The sequence below is a fragment of the Podarcis melisellensis genome, assembly GCF_964234715.1.
Source record: "Podarcis melisellensis genome assembly, chromosome: 12".
NCBI lineage: Eukaryota > Metazoa > Chordata > Lepidosauria > Squamata > Lacertidae > Podarcis > Podarcis melisellensis.
Genome location: NC_138544.1, coordinates 30,758,494 through 30,783,020, shown reverse-complemented (window position 1 = coordinate 30,783,020; position 24,527 = coordinate 30,758,494). Strand labels below are relative to the sequence as shown.

Below are 24,527 nucleotides of genomic sequence, written 5' to 3'. Positions count from 1 at the left end.
CTATCACCTCACACAGGAGGCCAGCCTGGCTTAGTTAGCCCTTTACGCATGCCAAATCCAGAGGATTAGCATTGTCTAGCACACAGCTTAATAGACATGGGTCTGACCTAATGCACGTGAGTCTAATACATAGGGGACTCAGTAAACAGCTGGAAATAAAATATTTCAAGTGTGTTTTAAGTGCAATATACAATGTGACACTAGATGGTGATGGTGAGCCTAATAGAAAATTCAATGTGCTTTTTTAAAACGCTTTTTTAAAAAGCATTTTAAGAGTGGTTTTTATATGTGTCTAAATTTCACCAGGGTCGGCTACTTACTGGTTTTAACACTCCGAGCACTGATTAAATTATAACTCCTACTAGACCCAGGAATTTAGCACCCACCAACTCATAACTCTTGAGAGTCCCATGGACTGCAAGAAGATCAAACCTATCCATTCTTAAGGAAATCAGCCCTGAGTGCTCACTAGAAGGACAGATCCTGAAGCTGAGACTCCAATACTTTGGCCACCTCATGAGAAGAGAAGACTCCCTGGAAAAGACCCTGATGTTGGGAAAGATGGAGGGCACAAGGAGAAGGGGAAGACAGAGGACGAGATGGTTGGATAGTGTTCTCGAAGCTACCAGCATGAGTTTGACTAAACTGCGGGAGGCAGTGGAAGACAGGAGTGCCTGGCGTGCTCTGGTCCATGGGGTCACAAAGACTAAACAACAACAACTCATAACAATACTTTTGTAAGCTGTAGTCTGACTATTGCAGTGAATTCTGCTTTTTAGTTCCATGCAGGAGAGGCTACTGCCCTTGTATATGTTAGATGGAGGTATCCACCTAACATAAAAGATCTTGTGTGTTCTATGTGCATAAATATCTGGGCTTACAGAGAAGTGCCTGTTTCTTTAGGGGGACTTCTAAAGCTGGTCTGACATGTTTTGCAGTTCCATTGCATGATGCAAGGATAGTGCACTGCATGATGCAATGTTTGTGGCAACTAGTTCTGAGGCAGACGTCTTCAGCCGCACAATGCTTTGTTGACAACCCTAAAATAGTGGTGCCCCAAGCTGCCACTGAGATCTTCATGTTGGCGCAACATTCCCATTACCATAGAAGTGGCTGTGCAGTGAAGACAACCTGTGCCTCTCACCCTTTACTTTGATAGCTGTTCAAGTCTTGAGTAGCATCCCTCATGAGGACACTCTTTAACGAAACACACAGATGGCCCTCCACATTTTTTCAGACACAGCGACTCTTGTGAATAACAGTGCCTCTCAGCAGTTTATGAGCAAGTTCCATGAAAATTAAAGGAATTTACATATGAATAAATGTGTGTGTGAGGACCACAGCTTTGGTGTGCCAAAGCGATTCAGCCGTACGGCTAGATTTAATAATGTGTACAAAAGCAGGTGGCACGTTTGTATGATCTGATAGCTTTATGGTTTAGCTGATAAGGAACCTGTGGTGGGACATGGGCAGGCAGAAGTCTGAAAGGGATTGCCAGGGTTACAATCTTCATTTTGGATTGCAGCTTTAGGAACCTTCTCTATTTTGTGCGCTCTGCCAATTACTGTGGGGAAATATTTCCTTTTTCTTAGCATAATATCTTTGTTCTTAAAGACATTTCCATTTAAATGTGGAAGGCCGCATTAGTACATTTCTGAGGGGTGGATAATGAGATGTTTTGATGTGAGCACTGAGGCCTGTCTCCCTCCTTTGAAGCATACATACAATATGCCTGTAAAAATCACATTGTATGATTGTGTGTAATATAGCTGTGATAAGACTTCAGAGATAGAAATTCTTATCTTCCTTTATTTGATCAGCAGAGCCTAGATTGAGGTGAAAATTATGTGATAAGGAAAATACAGCATATTTTGATTCTTCGTTTTCCGCCATGCAGCAAAAGACATCAAAAAGTCCCTTTGAGCATGGGCTCATCACTGACGCCAGCACACTGAAAGAAAAATGGGGTTAATAAAGGACTTAGGTGTTACTTTGTAAAAAAAGAGAAGTAGATTTTGTTTTGCAGCAAAAGTGGGTGGGGGTGGAATCAAGTCGACAGGAGAGGGGGAAAACACCCTCAGACTATTTACTTGTTTGAGAGGGTTGTTGTTTTTCCAGCCTTGAAGTTGATGGCAAAAGGCTTCTTGTTTTTCACAAAACTTTATTGTCTCAACAAGTCACCAGTCTGCACTGGTGCTTACCTATGCCAGTTTACCAACAATGGCTTGTGAAGAACTGCCTACCCAGGGTATCAGGGCAGGGTTTGACATTGGTTAGCAAACCAGAGTTTATGCTACTAAATGTGTAGAACTGTTTATAGACTGTTTTGGTCATTGTTGTGTTTCAACAGGCTGCCACACCATGGACAACGGAGCTTCTCTGTGTTGCTGCATTGTGAGAATAGGGGTAGGCTCGTGAGGCTGAGCAGAAGGAAGATGAAAGTGCACAAGTCGCTTTAAACCATGGTTTGCCTATTGTGGATCTAGATCTAAGCTAAGGCTGGGCCTAAATCCCTTTCCTCCCACTTTAAGTACCCAGCTCACAAGCCATTAAAGTCTCGCTGTGTATTTTACATCCATTCTTTGAGTGGGTGGGCAGCAGTGCTGCTATTAGTGACCACCATTTTTATTTCCCAGATCTCACTCGGAGTGCTGTTCTATCAAGATTAAGTACACTCCTATTTCCATCAGCCCCAGCCAACATTGGATGCTATGAGTTATTGTTCAACAACATCTGGAGGACCACAGGTTCTCCATCCTTGATATAAGTGTTAGGGTGGAATTATGGATTTGTTTTAGGTTGAGGACCATACATGTAGGTGATAAACTTCCACCCAACAGGCATGATCTGGCCTATCAAGTATTTTTTCCATGTCCCACCACCAGTGACCCAACATACTACAACCACAATGCTGAACAACTCACCTCTGCTTTACCCACTGCCATTGTGGACCAGAGCTCTTCAGAAACAGGAAGGAATGCTCTGGTATATTCTTATGTTTCCTGATCAAAGAAGACTGGAGAACTCTTTCCTGCTTCTGGAACATTTTGATGCACAGTGCAGGAGACGCACTTTCTTCAGTGCTGCCACCAATGGTGAACCAATGGGTCACAGTGCCAGGCTAAACAATTTAAATCATTCCCTGTTGAGACTTCCGGAGGCGGCGCAAAACGGCAATGGCGGTCCTCTTTACTGTGTGAAGAGGGGCTCCGCGAAAAAGGGTCGTCCGCTGCGGCAAAGCGGAGACCCATTAAGACAAACCGTAGGCAGAGCGAGCCTGCGGCCGTGGGACTCGGCGGGTGCCAGAAGCCCCCCCAGAAACGAGGAAGGGACCTCGTAAGAGGCTCCGGAACGTGAAAGGGGGAGCGGCGCTGTGAGTTCATCGCTCTTTTCGCGGAAGTGAAGCCGCGCTGCTGTTGCTGATGAGCGTCGACCTTTCTTCTTGAAAATCATCGGAATTGGCTGCAATTTACCCGTGAGTAAGGGGTACTAAAGATTGACTCAAATTTATTTAATTCGGCTGAAAACGGGAGGCGAGTAACAGGAAGTCCGTCTCCCGGTCCTGCTAATCAGAGCAAAGCAAAGAACCCGATGTGGGCTGAAGCGCTCAAAAGAGACTTTGAAATTAGTATGAAGGGGCATCAACAGACTGTGTTCTTTTAGAAATCAAAAAGATTGAAGGATTAAATCTTTTGGTTTACTGCGCTAAGGAATCTTCCTCCTATTGTGAAGTGACGTGGAATTGAAGGGATAACCGAGCTATCGGACTGCCAGTGTTGCAAAGGAGTACTGTCAGGCTGCTGAAACTTTTTCTTAAGTTCAAATTGTTGCATTGATGGATACACTATCGCTTTAATACTGATATTGGAACCTTTCTGCTACCTTGTGGCACTATTTTGAAACAGAACTATCTGAAAGCCTCCTTTTCGAACTTGGGGACTATAAAAGTTGAAATAGGAACTTTGATGGTGGAAAAGAAACTTTCTTTATTTTGAAAACCCCCCCTAGTGGATTTGCGGAGGCATAGAGGTCTGGGAACTGTACCTTATTGGGATTTTTTGTGGTTTAATTGTTTACATTCTGGACTTGCCTTTCTCATGGATTGAAAGACTATTTGACCTTGAACAGAGGCAGCTGGGGAATGAGTGGCCCAGGGAAAACAAGAGCATCTAAAGCTAAGGAAGCCTTGGCTGAGGAAGCTAAAGAAAAGAAAAAAGATAAGAGAGCTGGGCAGCTTGTTCAAACAACGTTGACTCATCAACGCAGATCCTCGGTACCAACTGTGCTGACGGCGCAGGAGGAAGAAGCTGAAACGCCTGCAACAGAAGATATGGCAACTGGAGGAACTGATCCAGTCTTGAAACAAATTTTGGAACAACTGGCACTTTTGAATAAGAAGGTGGACGATCAGTCATCTAAAATTGACAGAGCTACATCTACTATCAGTAAGTTAACAGATCAGGTTTCCCAGCATACTCAGGCTATTGAGAAATTGCAAGGAGCTACGGCGGAGAACTACAAATTAGCTGCGGAAGCCAATCAAAAAGCTGAGCAAGCGTGCAAAAAGGTGGAGGAGATCAAAGGGGAAGTAAGACCTCTGAAAAGACAGGTAGGAGAACAGCAAGCCTACCTGTCAATGGTGGAACTGAAAAGTAAGGAATGTAATCTTAGGCTGAGGGCCGTCCCAGAGCTGGAGCAGGGCAACCTAGAGGAATTTTTGACACAGTTGTTTTCTAAATTTTGGGGGGTTGAGGAAGATAAAGACTTCAAAATTGTGACGGCCTTCAGATTGGGAAGATCGGTTAAGAAAGACAAGTCCAGAGACTGTTTGGTTTGTTTGAGAACAAGAGAGGAAAGAGACAAGATACTAGGCCAACATTTTAAAAAATCTCTGGAAGTTGAAGGCAAAAGGGCAGAAATTTATAGAGACATTCCTAAATATCTGTTGGACCTTAGAGCTTCATATACAGACTTGGCTAAATTGTTAAGGTACAACGCAATCCCTTACAGGTGGGAATTTCCTCAAGGTTTATCATTCACCTATAAAGGAAAGAAGGTAAGAATTAAAACACCAGAAGACCACCAGAAGTTCCTACACGACAACGAGGAGGACCTCCAAAAGAGAGCTGTAGATTCTTGGCCTCCACCACCGGGATCACCACCAAGACCCGTACCATCTGGAGGCGGACCGGCACCACAGCCTTCGGGAACGGAGGACAAATTAGATACCCAACTGTGATATTTAAGAAGTAGACCAGGATGTCTCTACAGCTTCTTAGTTGGAACATAAATGGCGGGAATTCTCCAGAAAAACGGAGAAAAGTATTTCATATTTTGAAAAAAGAACAATTGGACATTATTTGCCTGCAAGAAACACATGTGACAAGACTCCACAGAAAAGTGTTAATTAACAAAAGGCTAGGCCAAGAATTTATCTCATCGGACAAAGTTAAGAAAAGAGGAGTGGTGATATATGCAAAGGAGAACTTGTCACCGAAATTCGTATTTAAAGATGAACAGGGTAGAATTTTGGCAATTGAAATTCAGACACAAGGAGAAAAGTTTTTAATTCTAGGAATATACGCCCCAAATGATGGAAAATCGGAATTTTTTAAGAAGCTGCATGAGACTATGCTGGACTATTTGGATTACAACAACATTATCATGTTGGGAGATATGAACGGAGTCGCCTCAGTGAATATGGATAAGTCGCAAAGTGCTAATATAACGAAAGACGGCAGACTACCAAAAACCTTTTTCGAAATGACTGACAATTTGGATTTGATTGACATATGGAGGATCAAGAACCCTCTAGGGAAGGAAGGAACTTTCTTTTCTGAGGCCCACATGACATGGACGCGAATCGACCAAATATGGATAACTAGAGGGCTGGCACCTAAGACCAGAAAAGTGGAAATCTGCCCAAAAACCTGCTCCGACCACAACGCTTTGAGAATGGAATTGAGATTAAATACAACCGGATCTTTCAGATGGAGAATGAATGACGCTTTGTTAAGAGATCAGGAGATTGTTAAGAAGGCCCAAAAAGTTTTAAAGGACTATTTTGAAATAAACCTAAAGACAAATGTGGAAAAAAGAACAATCTGGGACGCAAGTAAAGCAGTTATGAGAGGGTTTCTAATACAGCAGAACACGATTAAAAAAAGGCTCTGGAATGAAAAGAAGGAGAAGATTTTGGAGAAAATAAGAGAAGGAGAGAAAAAACTGAGATCCAGGCCTAAATCAAAGGAAGTATTGAGAGAAGCGAAGTTTTTCCAGGCACAATATTCGAAACTGATAAATCAAGAGGTGGAATGGAAAATTAAACAAATGAAACAAAGATCCTTTGAATCTGCTAATAAGTGTGGGAAGTTGTTGGCTTGGCAGTTGAAAAAGAGACAAAAACTTAATACAGTTACAAATCTAGAGATTGAAGGGAGAATGGTTCAGAAACCCGAGGAAATTAGAAAGTGTTTCCAGAGATATTTCAAAGAACTTTATTCACAAAGGCCACAAAAAGGCTCGGAGGTGGACCAATTTGTCACAACTAATGGATTACAAAAAATACCCCAGGAAATGAGAGCAACCCTGAACTGTAATATTACAATCCAAGAAATTGAATGCGCCATTCAGAACCTCCAACTGGGCAAGTCTCCGGGACCTGATGGACTTACTTCCAAATATTATAAGGCATTGAAGGATTCATTGATACAACCATTGTTGGAAGTTTGTAACCAGATTATGGAGGGGAGGAAGGCACCGGAAACGTGGAAAGAAGCTTTCATCACGTTGATACCAAAATCAGAAACTGAAAAAACTCAACTTAAAAACTACCGTCCTATCTCACTCCTAAATGTGGATTACAAAATCTTTGCAGACATTCTGGCAAGCAGGTTTAAGAAAGTATTAAATGAAGTGATTCATAAGGACCAAGCAGGCTTTCTCCCTGGCAGACATTTATTTGATAACACAAGAAACATCATTGACATTTTGGAATTTTTACAGACTAACTCAAATACAAGAGCGGTGTTGATCTTTATTGATGCGGAGAAAGCCTTTGACAACATTTCTTGGATGTTTATGAAGAAAAATTTGGAAAGGATGGGAGTAGGGCGGGGGTTTGAAAATGGAATAGAAGCAATTTATTCAGAACAAAAAGCTAAATTGATAGTAAACAACGTGGTGACAGAGGAGTTCAAAATTGAAAAAGGGACACGACAGGGGTGCCCTCTATCTCCTCTGTTGTTTATTTCAGTCCTGGAGGTGCTATTGAACATGATTAGAAATGACCGGTTGACACAGGGAATTGTGGTCGGAGAGAAACAATATAAACTGAAAGCTTTTGCAGATGACTTGGTATTAACATTACAGGAGCCAGCCTCTAGTACTAAAAGAGCGTTAGAATTAATTTCTGACTTTGGTCGGGTGGCGGGATTCAAGCTGAATAAACAAAAAACTAAAGTTTTAGCAAAAAACTTGACAACTACTGAAATAGAGGAGTTCAGAAAAGAAACAGAACTAAATGTGGTTAAAAAAGTAAAGTACTTAGGGGTGCACCTGACCTCCAAAAATTTGAATTTGTTTAAGGATAATTATGAGAAATGTTGGTCAGAGATCAAAAGAGACTTGGAAACATGGTCAAGACTGAAACTTTCCTTGTTGGGCAGAATAGCTGCTATAAAGATGAATGTTTTGCCGAAAATGCTATTTTTTTTTCAGGCCCTCCAGATCGTGGATAAGGTGGAATGTTTTGGAAAATGGCAGAGGGATATGTCTAAATTTGTCTGGCAGGGCAAAAAGCCCCGAATAAAGTTTAAAATACTAACAGATGCGAAAGAAAGAGGGGGGTTTGCCCTGCCGGACTTGAAGTTATATTATGAATCTGCAGCCCTCTGCTGGTTGAAGGATTGGATTTTGTTGGAGAACACCGATGTCCTCGACCTGGAGGGATTTGATAATGCTTTTGGGTGGCATGCATACTTGTGGTACGACAAGGTTAAAGTTCATAAATCGTTCAAAAACCATATTGTCAGAAGGGCAATTTTTATGGTCTGGTCAAAATATAAAGACTTATTGGAGAGTAAAACTCCGAGGTGGCTCTCACCGATGGAGGCCAAAGCACGTAAAAGACTCAATATGGAGGCCCATTGGCCTAAATATTGGGAAATAATTGAAAAAATTGGAGATAAATGGAGGTTGCAGAGTATGGAAAAGTTAAAAAACAAGGTGCGAGATTGGTTGCATTATGCTCAAATCCAGGAAGTTTTTAAAGCGGACAAAAAAGTGGGTTTCCAGGAGGAAAAATCGAAACTAGAGACAGAGTTGCTGGAGCCAAAATCTAAGTTAATTTCGAGAATGTACAACTTGCTGCTTAAATGGAATACACAGGATGAGATTGTTAAATCCTCCATGATAAAGTGGGCGCAGGACTTGGGGCACAACATTATGTTTGAAGACTGGGAAAGGTTATGGAACACCGGAATGAAATTCACAGCATGTAGTGCCTTGAAGGAAAATATTATGAAAATGACATACCGGTGGTACATGACCCCAGTCAAGCTTGCAAAGATATATCACCTGTCTGACAATAAATGTTGGAAATGTAAAGAGGAGGAAGGGACATTTCTACACCTCTGGTGGACCTGCCCGAAGGTGAAGGCCTTTTGGGAGATGATACATAATGAACTAAAAAAGGTGCTTAGACTCACCTTACCCAAGAAACCGGAGGCCTTCCTCCTGGGCATGGTAGACCAGAGGGTGGCTAAGAAAGATAGAACTTTCTTTATGTACGCTACTACAGCAGCAAGGATCTTGATGGCAAAGCACTGGAAGACACAAAATCTACCCACATTGGAAGAATGGCAGACGCAGCTGATGGATTATATGGAACTGGCTGAAATGACTGGCAGAATTCGAGACTCAGGAGAAGAAGAAACGGAGGAAGTATGGGAAAAATTTAAGGACTATTTGAAAAAGCATTATAAGTTGTATGAATGTTAAAAAATGCTTCTCTCTAGGAAATTATAGCTTCAGTATCGGTAAATCTTTGAATTGGTAAATAAGGCACAACAAGACAGAAGTGGTGTAATGAAATAATTTTATTGTGTTGAAACTAAAAATTAATGGATTTGGATTGAAATGTTTAGAGACCAGATATCACGATAAAATGGAAGATATATTATTATGTTTAAAATAAGTCAACAAATTGCTGAGGTTTTGGTTTTACAGAGAATGCAGTGTCCGGAAGATGGGGGGAGTCCATTAGATTTATGGAAACATGTATTTGGAATTTGAATTTTGTATATTATAAACCTAATAAAAATTATATTAAAAAAAAATAAATCATTCCCTGTTATCTTGAGGAACCGGAAAGGGGCTCTATGTATATATGCACATGTGTGAGTTTGCAGTGTGTGCATGTTTGTACACTCTGGTATATATCGATCTTCAAGAGATTGTGGAGTAGTCCAGCTCCCTTTCTGGCCACACCCACTTTTTCACCACTCAGATGCAGGGCACTGTGGCATTTGGAATGGGGAGGGGGGTTATCCCCGCAATATGTACCGTATTTCCATGTCCTATACAAAATGCTTTGAATGAACATTAGCTTTGTATATTATTGAAATGGTAAAATACAGTGGTACCTCAGTTTTTGAATGCAGTCCGTTTCGGAAGCCTGTCCTGCTTCCGCAACATTTGAAAACTGAGGCACAAAGGGCGGCCTGCATTTTCCAAAGAGAAAATTGAAAAGAAACTCAGCGGAAGCCATCCAACTTCTGAGGCACGTTTGAAAACGGAAGCATTTACTTCCAGGTTTTAGGCGTTTGAAAACCGAAATGTTTGACTTCCAATATGTTAAAAAACCGAGGTACCCCTTTACTTGCAAGGGTGAGCAGGCTCCAGGCTTGTGAGATCTATTTCATCCCCCCCCATTTAATTTTTTTACAACAGCAATATCCATCAATTGAACTCTTGGTACTTGGTGAATACCTTTTTATCTTCAATGTTTCTGATTCTATGATAAATTTTAACAATGTTTATCTCTGTTCTATCTTTTGTAACTGTATTGAACACCAATCAGATACTACAGTGATAAACATGTATAAACTGTTGAAATAAACAAATATGCAGGCCAAATTGCTTCCAAGTGATCACACACACCATATACAGTATTTAAAGCACATCAAACAACCCTCAAGGAATTCTGGGAACTTTAGTTTGTCAAGAGTGATGGGAGCTTTAGCTCTGAGTGGTAAACTACAGTTCCCAGGATTCTTTGGGGTTATGTGTGATTTAAATGCATGGTGTGTGCAGGTCTGGATTAAAGCCATAGGAGGCCCTGTGCTAGGAGACCTTGGGAGGACCAAATTTATAACACCTGATCATGAGAAACATTGAAAGCAGAATGTTGCTGAAATTTTAGCATCGATAAAAAATATTGTTTATAATCTTATAACCTTTAATAAGTTTACAAAAATATAGAATTAATGAAGACATACACACAAAACAATCATAGGGGAATCTCATATATCAGTTTCGAGCTCTTTTGGATGCAAACTTATCAATTATATCATTAAAATCACCAAGTCCCAGTTTATCGTTTTCTATGCTTAGATAGTAAGCTCTGTTTTTTTTTTCTTTAATGGCAAGAGGCTAAGGACCCACTAGATTACAAGGCTCTGGGATGCAACCTGATTAGTCCATATGTAAATCCAGCACTGGGACACGTGAGCAATGTGTGTATTACATTTCCATTGATAAGAAACAGAAGTGCATTCAGATGCGCAGAATCTCCACCTCGCGGGTGCAAATCTGGAGTGATGCCTTTTCAACGGATGTAATATTGTAAGCCGAGGGCCGTGTGTTCCTCCAAAATGTAAACGTCACATGAGAAAATACTCGTGCTCTTTCCAAGTGATGACACCCATATAGCATTGTCCCCGTTATGCCTGAAAAAATAAAACTGCAAATACACTTTTGCCGTTTAAAAAAGAGAGGACTGCATGATCCTCGGAGTCCCTTCTATAAGATTCACAGGCAAGATTGAACATGGAATGCGATAGTCTAGAGAAAGAGGGCAGGGAGAGCTAGAGGCCCGGGCCGCCTCCACAATAACCCCCCAACCCTCGCCGTGCGATCCCCTCCGGCTTCCGCCGCGCTGAATAGGAAAACCACGTCCCTTTGCCAGGAACCATAGCGCGGGCAAGCCCTTCGTTCCTTCCAACGCGCCTGCGCGGCTCTTTCTGCACATGCGCGGCGGAAGCTCTCTGCTCCTTTGCGGCGGGTCGGTTCCTGCTTTTGGTTTCGGCAGGAGGGGAACTGCATCCGGGGCGAGGCTTCGCCTATTGTCTGGGTTACGGAGGCGGCCTGTGGGACGCCGCGCAGCCTCTCCCTCTCCAGCGCGGGGTTGCCGCCTAGAGGGGAGCCTGCCGGGCTCGGGGCTGAGGGCTGCCTCCTCATGTGCCCGCGAGCGGCTGCTCGGCTCCAGTGAGTAAGTCAAGGCGCCGGCGCCCGCGAGGGCTTCCTCCCTGCCCGCTTCCCTGCGCTGGGAACCCGCGGCCGCCGGCAGCGGGGCTTTTCCCTCAGCCGCTGGCGCCCTGTGCCCGGCGGCGGGCTTCGTCCAGGGGCTGCTGCGGGGCGCCCCACCCTCCCGTGGCTTCAGTTTGTTCTGGGGGTGGGCATAGACCATCCCGCCCTTGACCCAGCCCTGCTTTGCATTCCCACGACCCAGCTTTCTCTGCAAATTTAAACCCGCGTCGTGCAAGAGTTCTGAAGCCCCACATGGTTTTCCTTACTCTTCTTTTCTCCCCCCCCCCCCCAACAGCTGGTCACAAAAGAAACATGCATGCCTCTCTCCTTTTCTTTTTCTCCCCACAGTGGATCGCAGCTCGAAGAGGCGGCAGGTGAAGCCCTTGGCAGCTTCCCTGCTGGAAGTTTTAGATTATGACAGTTCAGATGACAGTGACTTTAAGGTTGGAGATGCTTCAGGTAAACGCCTTTTTTCTGCTTTTCCCGTTTTGACATAGTTTTGTGTTGTAGGGTTCTTCCATTAGTTATGCTTTATTGAATTGCTCGTAAAAGTAAACTACCATTACGTTTTAACTTCTGATCTGCTGAAAGGATGAGAACACCGGTTATGTATATATAGCACAAGTTGTTTTTGTTTTGTTTTGTTTTTGCTTTAGAAGTTAAAATTCTAATGTAGTTGAGCTTAGCAAGTGCTGAGGGGATACTGGGTGAATTGATGAGGGTGGCGGTGTGGTCTAAACCACCGAGCCTCTTGGGCTTGCCGGGAAGGTCTGCAGTTCTAATCCATGCAATGGGGTGAGCTCCTGTTGCTTTGTCCCAGCTCCTGCCAACCTAGCAGTTTGAAAAGCATGCCAGTACAAGTAGATAAATAAGTACTGCTGCGGCGGGAAGGTAAACAGCGTTTCAGTGCGCTGTGGTTTCCGTCACGCTGTCCCATTGCGCCAGAAGCGGTTTAGTCATGCTGGCCACCTGACCCAGAAAGCTGTCTGTGGACAAATGCCGGCTCCCTCGGCCTGAAAGGGAGATGAGAGCTACACCCCATAGTCACCTTTGACTGGACTTAACCGTCCAGGGGTCCTTTGCCTTTTTTTTTTTACTGGGTGAATGACTAGCAGTGTAGCATGAGGAAGCAAGGTCTTGAGGGTTGGAAAGTTGGGAGAGGTTTGGGATTTATAAATAAAGAGATCTAGGCCCCTCCCCTCTTCCCTGCTGCAAGGTGGACAGCCTGAGATCTTGAGCTCTTTGGCATGTTCTTTCAGGTAGTCTTTCCTCCACATAACTGCAGTATCCCATGTGTCATTTTCTACCTTGATCCCCGCTCCCTTATTTGGGGTAGTGAAACTGGCTATCCAGATGTTTTTGGACTCCCATAATCTCATCATTAGCCATGTGGATTGGAGTCCAACAACATCTGCATATTCCCCACCACTGCTGTGAACACAGTAGTTTGCTGCCCTGTTCCTCCCCCGCCCCCCGCCCTGTATCTGTAAGCCAAGATGATTCAGACCCAGATCCGTTTCAGCCAGCTTTCCAACAGTACAGTCATGCAAGCCAGTTTCCACTCTCTCTTCTAGTCTTCCAATTATATGATTCCCAAAATCTTTAGTTTTTTCTTGCCCAAAACCTACCCATATACTTATTGACACATTGCTAACCTTCAGGAAGTCCTGTGATCAGTGCAATGACTGACTACTGCTGGGGATAAGAAACAGTGATTCTTCCATGATGGGGATGGGGCCTAGAGCTGTATATTTGGTCATTCTGAATTCAGCAAAGAGTTGGATGCGACACATCAACCTCTGGTTGAATAGTTACAAAGTCCAGTTAAACAATTGGAGAGTTTTTGCATGTACATTTTGGAATATCTAGGAGGATTCCTTCTGTCTTGCAGACTAGCTTAGCTTTATGCAGTCTTGGTGGCGCTTTCATTGTCTCAGAACTATGCACTGAAAGTAAGGGCAGCTTTGGCTATGCATGTACTATGTCAGATTTTGCTTTTTCACCCATGCTTCACCCATTCTTCTACACACACAAAGGTACACACACAAATTACAATAGAGGAAGGACATTTTTTTTAAAAAAAAAAACCTCTGGTGGTTCAAACAGAAAACTTATTTAAAGCTTAATTGCTTTACAAGTGGTTCCAGTGCTTAATTGCATTCTCAGAGAAAGGCATTACCTCACCACCTATTGGTTGATGAGTGGAGCTAGCATGCCTTGCTCCAGCAAAAAAGCAATCGGGAACTCACTGTAAGCTCCTGGTTGTTCCTTTGAAGCCACGTCAGTATGTACTGCACGCATGACATTGCATAAGACATCAGCTGCAGTATGGGTGAAATGGGTAAAATGGCTTCATGGGCCAGATTGAGATCCATGGCAGGCCAACTTTGGCCTGCAGGCTGGACATTCACCATCTTTGCTCTGAAAGCCATTGCAGCAATTGATCTGAGGTTGTTATAAGTGAACAGTCAGATTAGCACTTACTTAAATAGCTCCGTGTTGTTACCAGCTTTGCCTGTGCAACCAGGTGTTGGCTTGGGGCAATGTCTTATGAAGAGAAGTCTGCTTCAGCCACACTGCCACTTCAAAACCATGTGAATATGCATTTATAAGCAGGTTTGTGGTGATGAGGTGGACCACTTCAAAGTTCATACCATGGGAGATGCAGTCCTTATTTCTTCCTCACCCACTGGAGAGTTTTTAATTATTCACATTTTGATAGGTATACATCTACATTCACTGTTTCAGAGCATCAAGCAAAACCTCTTTGAAGATGTGCACATGCCTAAATTATTATATAAACGCCATATTATCACATTTACATGTGGATTTGAATTTTGAATTTCAGTATGGAAGGTGGTCTTGCAAGTCGCTATCAATTTGATCTACTTTTCTGAAGCAGATAATATAATATTTTATAATATACAGTTGTACCATGGAAGTTGAACGGAATCTGTTCCGGGAGTCTGTTCGACTTCCAAAATGTTCAAAAACCAAATCACTGCTTCTGATTGGCTGCAGGAAGCTCCTGCAGCCAATCAGAAGCCGCGGAAGCCCCATCGGACGTTCGAGTTCCAAAAGAACGTTCGTAAACCAGAACAATCACTTCTAGGTTTGCGATGTTCGGGAGCCAAAACATCCAAGTTCAAGGGAGTTCGGGATCCAAGGTACGACTGTAATACAATACCTTATATAATATGTATAGAAATAATTCAAGTTTGATGTCTCTTAACTCTTAAACTTTGCAAGCTTGCATACTGTGTTGGTTAAATGCAGTTCCTTGAGTACCTCTTTTATATATTTTTATTTGCAATATTTTAACTAAAGTGAGTGGAATATAGCTTTGCTTTTTGTCTCCATAGTTGTCTGAGAATAATTGAATTGTCATGTTAGTGTATAGAGATGATGGATGTTAAAGTTTGCAGCTTTTGTTGCATAAGAATGTTGAAGTTCAGTCACATTTTAATTCTTCAAAACTTTGAATGAAAAATGCTGAATCTTACAGCTTTGTCACAATTTTGCTTATAATTGATGACACAAAGCCTTGTATTTTACTGGAGTCTTGAAATGAGACTGATAACAATAAATAGCAGTATTTGTATCACAATAAATAATAATACTTGCAGCTGGTTTACTTTGCAATACAGATTTACCTGAGTTTATTTTAGACGTTGTCCCTAAATTAGATTTCCTGGCTCTTTCAGAATCACTCTTTGTTTACTGTCCTCAAGTCATCTCCATATGACTATTGTGAGGAAACTGTACATTATGGCCCTTTGAATATTAGAGATAACCAAGATGTAAGTGTGATAAATGAAAAGCCCAAGATTTTACAAGCCCTTTTTGTTCTCTCCTTTTGCCATCTTCCATTGAAACTCTGATTTATCCCTTACAGTGCTAAGCCATGGTTTGTTTTAACCATGTTTTTTCAGCAATCTATGGCTTTCTCACAGCCATGGTTTGTTCCTCCAAAGCTTGGGTTGTTTTCCTGCTGCTCTTGACTATGTACCATCCAAGACACTCACCAAACAAACTGTTGTTAAGCAATATTGTTGGACTCATACATATGCCAAACTATAGTAAGCCAGCAACAAACCATGACTTCATATCATAGCTTGCTGCCAGAATGTTTAGTCTGCTGAGCTCAGTTCAAACAAAACACACTTTTTCCAGCTCAGTGGTTCTCAAACTTTAGGGTTAGCACCCTGGTTTCATAAACACATCCCCAGTACCCCATAACCTACCCTATAAAAGGCATCATTCAGAATAGTGATTTGCACGTACCACTAAGGAAGATAATACTGTAGCACAATAAAATTCAAAACAATAATAGTTAACTCCACTGTTATTCAAAATGCAATTAAAATTATTTAGTGTAATTATTTCAACAAAATTGATGAACTTAATCCAGTGATTCCTGCTTTTCAAAGTCTCATAGTCATTTACACCTCCAGCCCCCCATGAAGACCCCTAAGTAATCCCACTGTCTCCTGGGGGCAGTAAGCCAGCTGCTCTAGCTGAAGTGTTTTGTTTTGCTTTGCTTTGCTTTTAATGCTAGCATAGCACAAATAGGCCATGAACCTCTTTTTTCTTTTCAGTATCTTGAAATAGGCTTTCTACAACCAGGGGTATACAAATTCTAAAATTACTGGTAACTGATATCTGTAAGGATTTTTGCTACATACTGTACAGACAGCTGGTCTCTAACCCAGTCATTCTCATATGTGCACTTCTACATGTGCACATCTTCCTACAGGCACAGCATTTAGTATTTTGAAGAGAGGATAACATTGTTTAAAATCTGTTATTTGTAAGTCTTGCCTAGTGACAGGCAAATTAGGTTGGTAAATTTGTTGACAGATCCTCAGTTGCTTGGCAGGTTAGAAATGTTTTGTACATATCCAGTTTAGTTTGCATACCCAGTTTAGTTTTTTCTTCCCCACAGTTTACATGAAAATATAGTAGTTGCAGTTAAAAAAACCTAACCCCCCCGAATTACTTTTTATTGGGTTTTATAAACAAGGATCATAGGAATAATAATTGATACAAATAAATAGACAAAGTCATCTCATGTCATTTGTGTATCACAAAAAGCATAATAAATTTGCAGCAATATCTGCAACATATGAAAACCCTAAAATGTTTTAATAGCACAAATATGTACAGACATTTATTTAAGCAATAAAATATTTGTCAGTGTCAATAAGCAAGTAAAGCCAAGATGTAATAGATGACTTGTTTGTCAAGTTATATATTCATTATTATATGAATGAAATATATTTCTGTATTTTTTGTCATTGAAATATTCAAGACACTTTTTACCATCACACTTTATTTTTGTGTTGACATTTTTGGTTAAACAAAATGTCTATTTCTACTTGTTAATACAGTAATAAGATAAATTACACAATACTGTGGCTGCTTGAACAGGTGGTGTTTGGTCAGATTGAATTGACTGCATAAATGGTAGTTGTCTTACTAGCTAGATATTTTTTTATCAACATTGAGTTATGTGTCTGGGCAAGACGTGTGGGGGAGTGGGGGTGAGGGATCTTCATATTGTGCTGAGCTTTGGGCCATGCAGAAACAGTGCAATATTACCATGCTGCTTCTGTCTGCTCCAAAGTGATGAGAGAACTTTTCCCATTCCTGCAGGATATATTCAAATGGACAACTTAGTATGTGACCCAGACACTGGAAGTGATGCTCATGACTTCTCAACTACTACGGTCACAAAATTTGCTTCTATGAACCTGCAGCTCTATTTTTGGAGGTATCAGGTCACATGTTAGGTTCTTCACACAAATGAAGATTACTGTGATTAGGTTCTGCCACATGGGAAAAGTTCTAAACACCTGCAGCTGACCTAACCAAAGAAGTGCTGAAACTAAATCTATTCGTGTATGCTGCTGGTAATTTGTCAAAGATGATTTGCATATGCTCCTGGTGATTCTGAGCAAACTTGGGCAAATAGGGCACAGCAAGATTGTTAAAAGTAGTTATTTCAATGTTTATTTTTATTCTGGCTTTTGTTCCAAAAGGGCCCCCAATGAATTGTTACTTATGAAATATAGTTGAATGTGTGCTTTACTATGAGTTTTACACTAACCACACTAATGTCATATTTCTGCTGTTGGCTAAAACATGGCAGTGTGGAAGAAAATCTTGATTGGACCATTTTAGTATTTCCCAAAGTCTTTATTGAGTTAAGAGGAACCGGTGCTTTTTGCATTGATGTGTAGCTGCCTATGATGATAGGATTGCATTTCATGGGGACACAATAGATTCTTATTTGTGAGTAGGATGGCATGTAAAGTAAAATGGTGAGCAATGAATAATTATATCAGTACTCTCTATAGAATAATTTTTCATATACTGGTAGATTTGGAGTTATAAATACCTGTAGTGTTTCCCCCCCACAAAGGTAAAGTATTGACTGATCATAAAAGTATTGTACTTGCACCAGGTATCAAAAGTTGCAGGGTTAAGGTTGCAGGCAAGTAATAGTATTCATTGATATGATTTTATATTTGTGAAGTGCTGGTAGTTTCTTTTAACTTTAGGTTTCCTTTAATTATTGTGTTATTATCACATAACTGTTGTTATAATCAAAGAGTATTATAAAATGATAGCTAGTATTTAGTATTGTACTGAATTATGATGTTTAACCAAAAAAACAACAACAAAAAAAAACAAAAACAAAACCATTCTACATTTCAAAATCAAGCACCCCCAACAACATTTCGATGCCCCAGTGCTAGAACTGGAAAACATTTCAAATCCCTTGGTGCAGACACTGAATTTTAGTCATGCAAGGCTATAAAAAATAGTCATTTTTTTAAAACCACAAATTGTGAAATAACTACATTGTGGGCACAATTCTGTGTGAAACTGTGTACCCACTTTCTTTAAATCAGCTACTCAGTTTAGTGTAGCATGCTTTCATGGAGCAGTTTGGGTGTTGGGCTGAATATCAAAAAAGCTTTCCTTCCTATTCATATTATGCAGGGTAATAGAGACAGAGCTTCTTGCTGTTCTACAAAATACAAATCATTCTTCATCAGTAGGTTTGCAATACTAAAAAAGCTAATTCAATTGGAGAGAAAAAAATTGAGCCAGATGAAGAATAGGCTATTAAGGGAAGAATATTTAAGTTAAGTTGGTTGCCTCAAGCCTTTTTTTAAAAAACAAACTTCTTTTTTGGTTCATTTTGCTTTGGAACTCTTTTTTTAAATTTTCATATGCTCAACAGATTCTGAAGGCAGTGGACATGGCAGTGAAGATGGATCAAAGGATAGCGGCGAAGGCTCCTGTAGTGATTCAGAAGAACATATCTTGGAGGAAGAGCTGGCAGAAGAAGAAAAAGTAGAGGAAGAACAACCTAAAAGCTCAGCTGGAGAAGAGCTGCCCATAACGGAGAAAGAGGTGATTAAAACTGAGAAAGAGGAAGAGGAGGAGGAGGAGGTGGTGGATGGAGAAGAGAAGCCTAGAAAGAAAAAAGAGAAAGAGAAACCCTCAGAAGCGGATGCTGGCATCGATGAGCAGACAAACGAACCCAAAAAATGGAATCTGCGAAGAAACCGCCCTCTGCTAGATTTTGTTTCCATGGAGGAGCTGAATGACATAGATGACTATGACAGTGAAGATGACAATGACTGGCGTCCAACTGCTGGGAAGAGGAAGGGGAAAAACACGCTACGTAAAGAGGGAAGTGATGCAGATAACGAGGATGATGAAGATGATGGGAGCGGGAGTGAGGAGGATGACAATGAAGAGGAAGGCAATGAGGAAGAGGAGGAGGAGGAGGAGGATAACAGCAGTGCTGCTAGTGATGGCGGATCCAAGAAGAAAAAAGCGAAAGCTCTTAGCAGAAATAGTGCTGATGAGGAGGAGCTGACAAATGATAGCCTGGCCCTTTCACAAAGCAAGAGCAATGAGGTAGAACAGCCAACTTTCTATGATACCTCTGATGAAAAATGGAAATACTCTGCAGTGTGATTGTTTTGACATTGCTCCCTAAAGCTAGGTGATATTACCAGACAGTGATTGCATTAATGAGCTGCAGAGTTGTCCTTAATGCTCATTAAGATAAATGTACATCAGCCTTATGCCTGAATCCAACACCCTTTGAAGACCAGTGGGAATCTTCCATTGGCTTCAATGAAATTTGGATTTTAGGCAGTATTAAAGAAACTCTTACAATAAATTAATGTTAGGTAAGAGTCTGCACCACCTCACACACATTTGGGATGTATTGCAGTAAATAATGCATACCAGTGTTAATTAAAGATTAAGGGAGTATGATTTTGTAGGCCAAGCCTGTGACTATTGCTGGAGACAGTGCCTTCAGGTTTAGTTAGGGGTTTCTTATGCATATTGAAATGATGTGTTCTGGTATGTACTCTTAAAAGCTGTGAAAGAACACAGGTAAAATTAAGAGGGGCATAAGTGCAATCCCATGCAGGTCCGCACAGAAGTAAGTAGCACTGGAAACACTGGTTGCAATTCTACACACATACTCAGGAGTAATCTCCTTTGAACACAGTAGGAATTGCTTCTGAAAGAACCTACATGTGTAGGATTGCACTATAAAGACATTATAGAGATGTTCTTTGATTTTTGGCTGGAATGAAGTCTATGTATCCCATTTCACTTGGACATAGGAATAGATTAAGGTGTTTGTGGAGTGGGTATTTTGATTTATTGGCATTCTTAAAAAAATATTGTTTGGACATGCACTATGTAAGTTAGATATAAATGTTTAAGTACAGGCTTTTATCTTTTGGTTACTGACATGCTTGAAGAGAAGAACTCTTTAATATGAGTGCCTCTGAGTATGTACAGGGTCTTTCTTTCAGCAACACATAATATCAGTCCAGTACCACATAGTTATCTGTCATATCATTGTCTGTCACTGGATCAGTCAACTTTCCTAACCTATGTTCATACTTAATAGTTGCTCATTTTATTATTTTTACATTAAAAATATAGCCTCCGTTTCACCAACAAAATGGTTCTTATTCTCAGGCAAGTGTGTATAGCATCAGGGCAGCAGAGGTAAACTCCATTTAGTTCTTCTGAGTAATGCTGGCATCATGGTTTAAGGGAGTTTTAAATGAGAAATTGTGCTCAGAGTTTTTTTTTATATCTTTATTTTTGTTTTGAGTTCTTTGCTCTAGTATATTAGGAATGTAGCAGCAGCAGATCAAGCAGGGAATAGTAACTGAGATAATCTGGGGGCATGCTATTAGTGGTCCCTCATGCACCAGAGGCATGGCTTATGTTAGTGATGAGTCATGCCTTCAATTTAGTGGTCCAACTCTATGGAATGTCCAGTTGGCATCAGGCAGGTACCATCCCTGCTAAGTTTCAAGCACCATGTTAAAAACGGTTTTATTTCAGGAGGACATTGCACCATAAATGCTATTCTAATCTTTCATTCTATTATATTTTAATCTATGTTTTAAATTATTGTTTGTTTTAATTTTTGTAAGTCGCTTTGAGACCCAGATGTGGTGAAAAGTGGAGTGTGTGTGTGTGTATATATATATATATATATATATATATATATATATATATATATATATGGCAATACACATGCCCATCTGAAACAGGGTGGGGAACCTATGAATCTCCAGATGTTAGACTACAAATTCCATCATTTCTAACCATTCACCATGTTGGGTTATGGGAGTTGGAGTTGGGCTGATGGGAGTTTACCAAGCTATTTAGTGGCTGAAAAGCATTGTTTCTGGCAATCCCGTGATCACTGATTGAGAATGTCTTCAACTGTTTGTTTTTTAAGAATATTTTTAGTTGTTTCCTGCCACCCTAGCTCCTTTGAGAGGAAGGGCAGAATATAAATCTAACAACAACAACAACAACAACAACATATGTAGGGTCTTAGGTTCCCCAGCTCTGCTCTAAAGCCCACCTCTTTGTGAGACCATTGAGTCTAGCTTCAAAAATTACCTATCAAAGTGATAGTCTGTACGTAGTAGTAAATTATTTTTTAGGACTGAGCCTATGAACAGCAAAGTCATCTGCATGTTTACTTTAAACCAAGTCCTGCTCTGTTTAATGGTGCTAATTTGCTAGTAAAAATGTACTTTGGCTTGCTGTCTAAAAGAGTGCAGAGAAATGGTCAAAGAGAGCAACCAAAATGGTAAAAAAAAATAGAGTGTAGTGTTGCAGGGAGGGATTAGTTTAGGAAAAAGGCTGGGGTGGGAGTGTGCCAGATGATAGAAGTATATAAAATGCATGGTGAAGAAAGTGGATAGAGGTATGTTTTTCACTTTCTCTCATAATACTAGAAACTAGGGTCATTCAGCGAAACTAACGGGGGTGGGGGTGGGGGTTGGCGATGCAAAAAAACCTATGAAATTCACTGTCACCAAATATACTGATGACTGATGACTTTGCAAGGGGAATTAGACCGATACTATCCAGGATCAGAGGCACCATGTCCCTGAATACTGAAAAATGTGAATGGGAGAGTGCTATTGTGCTATTGTCCTGCATGAGGGCTTCACATAGGCATCTGGTTGGCTACTGTGGAAACATTATGCTGAACCAGATGGCCTTTGGTCTAATTCAGCAGGACAGGACTGTGTATTTTAGTACAGCATCAAACTTTTAGTACCTGATGGTAATGTGCTGGTATTAAAGATATGGTGGTGTTTCCAGTAGAATGGTACCTCCGGTTGTGGACGGGATCCGTTCCGGAGGTCCAGTCGTATCCTGAGGTTCTTGCAACCGGAGAACCGCTTCTGTGCATGCACGCATGGCAAAACCCGGTAAAATACTTCCGGGTTTGCTGCTTTCACAACCCGAAGTTTACATTACCCGAGGGTAATGTAAGCTGAGATGCTACTGTATCCATGTCTATGCAAGCATTCAGGAGCAGAGGCCAGTGGTCTAAATCAGTGTTTCCCAACCTTGGGCCTCCAGATGTTTTTGGCCTACAACTCCCATCATCCCTAGCTAGCAAGACCAGTGGTCAGGGATGATGGGAATTGTAGTTCAAAAACAGCTGGAGGCACAAGGTTGGGAAACACTGGTCTAAATACTATAGCGATCTTGAGCTACAGTGGACAGAGTTATGAAAATAGTACATCCAGGTACACAGAAGTGATGAAGTCTTGGAGTCAGTGGGACTCTCTGCAGAGAGATACATTAATTGCTGAATATCCTGGCATGCAAAGTGCATAGATATTGCGCTTTATAATCTCATCATGCGTGCTGTGAAGGAAGCTCACTCTATTACAACTGAATCCTTTGATCTTGCATCAGCAAAATTTTTATTGTGGTTCTTTGCCTTTAGGACATCTTCCCAGCCAAGTCTCGCAATACATTTTACAGATATTAATAGGTTGAATCTCTCAAAGTTTGTGCGCAAGTTGGACTGCAGTCCAAGGAAGCTATTTGCATGCATATATGCAGGTGCGAATTATGCGTGCAGCCAAAGTTGACTTTGAAGTTTTCAGTGCAACATCCATGGCCACTGACCTCACAAACTGGTTCTAATAATGAAACTGCAACCATCATCATCTACGTTTGTGATGATGAAACCTTTGAAGACAGCTCTGGCATGAAGGATCTTGCATATTAGTGCTTCGGATTGTAAACCGCATCTGTGTTCTATTTAAGGAATGAGGAAAACGAAGGCCAGGGAGATTAATTGCATTGCTAAGTGTGATGTGCTGTTCTAAGTGCTATTCTGCTAATGGCAATCAGTGCTGCATCTTTAAAGTTCAGTCCTTAGTGGAGACCTGTGTGGGGTAGAGCCAGCATTGCAATCTAGTCTTTCAAATTCTCAAGTCTGTCATCTATCACAGATCATCTATCCCTCTAGAATAGAATACTTCAGCCAATCTGTATTTCACAAACTACACTTTAAGAGTTTTTAAATTATTGAAAGTTGAATGAAAATTTATTTAGGTTAAAGCAATTAAACTGTTGAGACTAGGGATTTATTTTACTATGGTCCTTGGCCACACATGTCTCCTGTAGTTAGGTAGTCACAGGCCTAGCCAGAGGCACACACATATGTATCCATCTTACTGAAGGTAAGCTGGTCTGGATCAGATTAGTGCCTAAATGGAAGGCCAGCTGGGAAACCCATGTACAACTACCTTGAGTTTCGTAGTTCTGTTGTTTGGTTTATATTGTATTATATTCCATCCCGTGGTCCTCAGGTGAAGAGCAATCTAGAAATAATAATACATAATACATTTGGCCATTCCCTGTGGAATCATTTTCTGTTGAATATCTGAATCTATAGCATAGCCGTGACTAAACTGTCCCAATGAGTTCCATGGGACTAAGGATCAATGGCTGTATCTTCATATAAAATATACTTTGTAGTATTTCAGCACGTGCCATTATGAAAAGTTCCATAGTATTTCACTAAAGTTGTGAAGGTTTAAATGTGTCAGAAGTTGGATGATGAATTTCTACTTGGTTTCAAGCAGAATCCAAAGTACTTGGGTGGTAATTTAAATGTCTGTTTTTCATAATTAGGGCTGTTGCACAGTTTTAAAAAATCTTAGCCAATTAATCATATGAATTTTAATTGATTAAATATGCATATATGTGTGTAAGAGGAAAAACACTTGTTTTTAAGGAAAAAGGCATGCTGCACACATCTGTCACATCAAACATAATCTTAGAACGGGCATATTTTATCTCAGGAGGAAATGCCTCTGCTAAGATGGTGCTTTCATAGTAATTTATATCTTATTCAGAAGGCACATGAGACACCTTATTGAAGCTAAGTGGGTTGGGATCTTTTCAGTACCTGGAATGGGAGGGCAGCTGGGAATCTCAGGTCCACCACCTTTGAGCTCCATGATGGAAGAAAGGTGATGATGGCAAAAAGTTAGGACATGAAAGAAGAGTTTGGATTTGATATCCCGCCTTTCACTCCCTTTAAGGAGTCTCAAAGCGGCTAACATTCTCCTTTCCCTTCCTCCCCCACAACAAACACTCTGTGAGGT

The 24,527-nt window shown here is 41.0% G+C and overlaps 1 protein-coding gene across 9 annotated transcripts in view; it reads left to right on the top strand.

Annotated features, from left to right (window-relative positions):
* Positions 1 to 11,261: 11,261 nt before the first annotated feature.
* PHF14 (PHD finger protein 14) overlaps positions 11,262 to 24,527 on the top strand; it is a 136,600-nt gene continuing 123,334 nt past the window's right edge. For 5 of the 9 annotated variants that reach the window (XM_081882814.1, XM_081882811.1, XM_081882808.1 and 2 more), the window contains exons 1-3: positions 11,307 to 11,491; positions 11,878 to 11,988; positions 18,782 to 19,467. In XM_081882814.1, the coding sequence (XP_081738940.1) occupies position 11,491; positions 11,878 to 11,988; positions 18,782 to 19,467 (798 nt within the window). In that variant the 5' untranslated portion in view covers positions 11,307 to 11,490. Of the gene's footprint in view, positions 11,492 to 11,877; positions 11,989 to 18,781; positions 19,468 to 24,527 lie in introns of all 9 variants that reach the window. The other 4 variants (XM_081882810.1, XM_081882815.1, XM_081882809.1 and 1 more) reach the window with 3 other exon arrangements.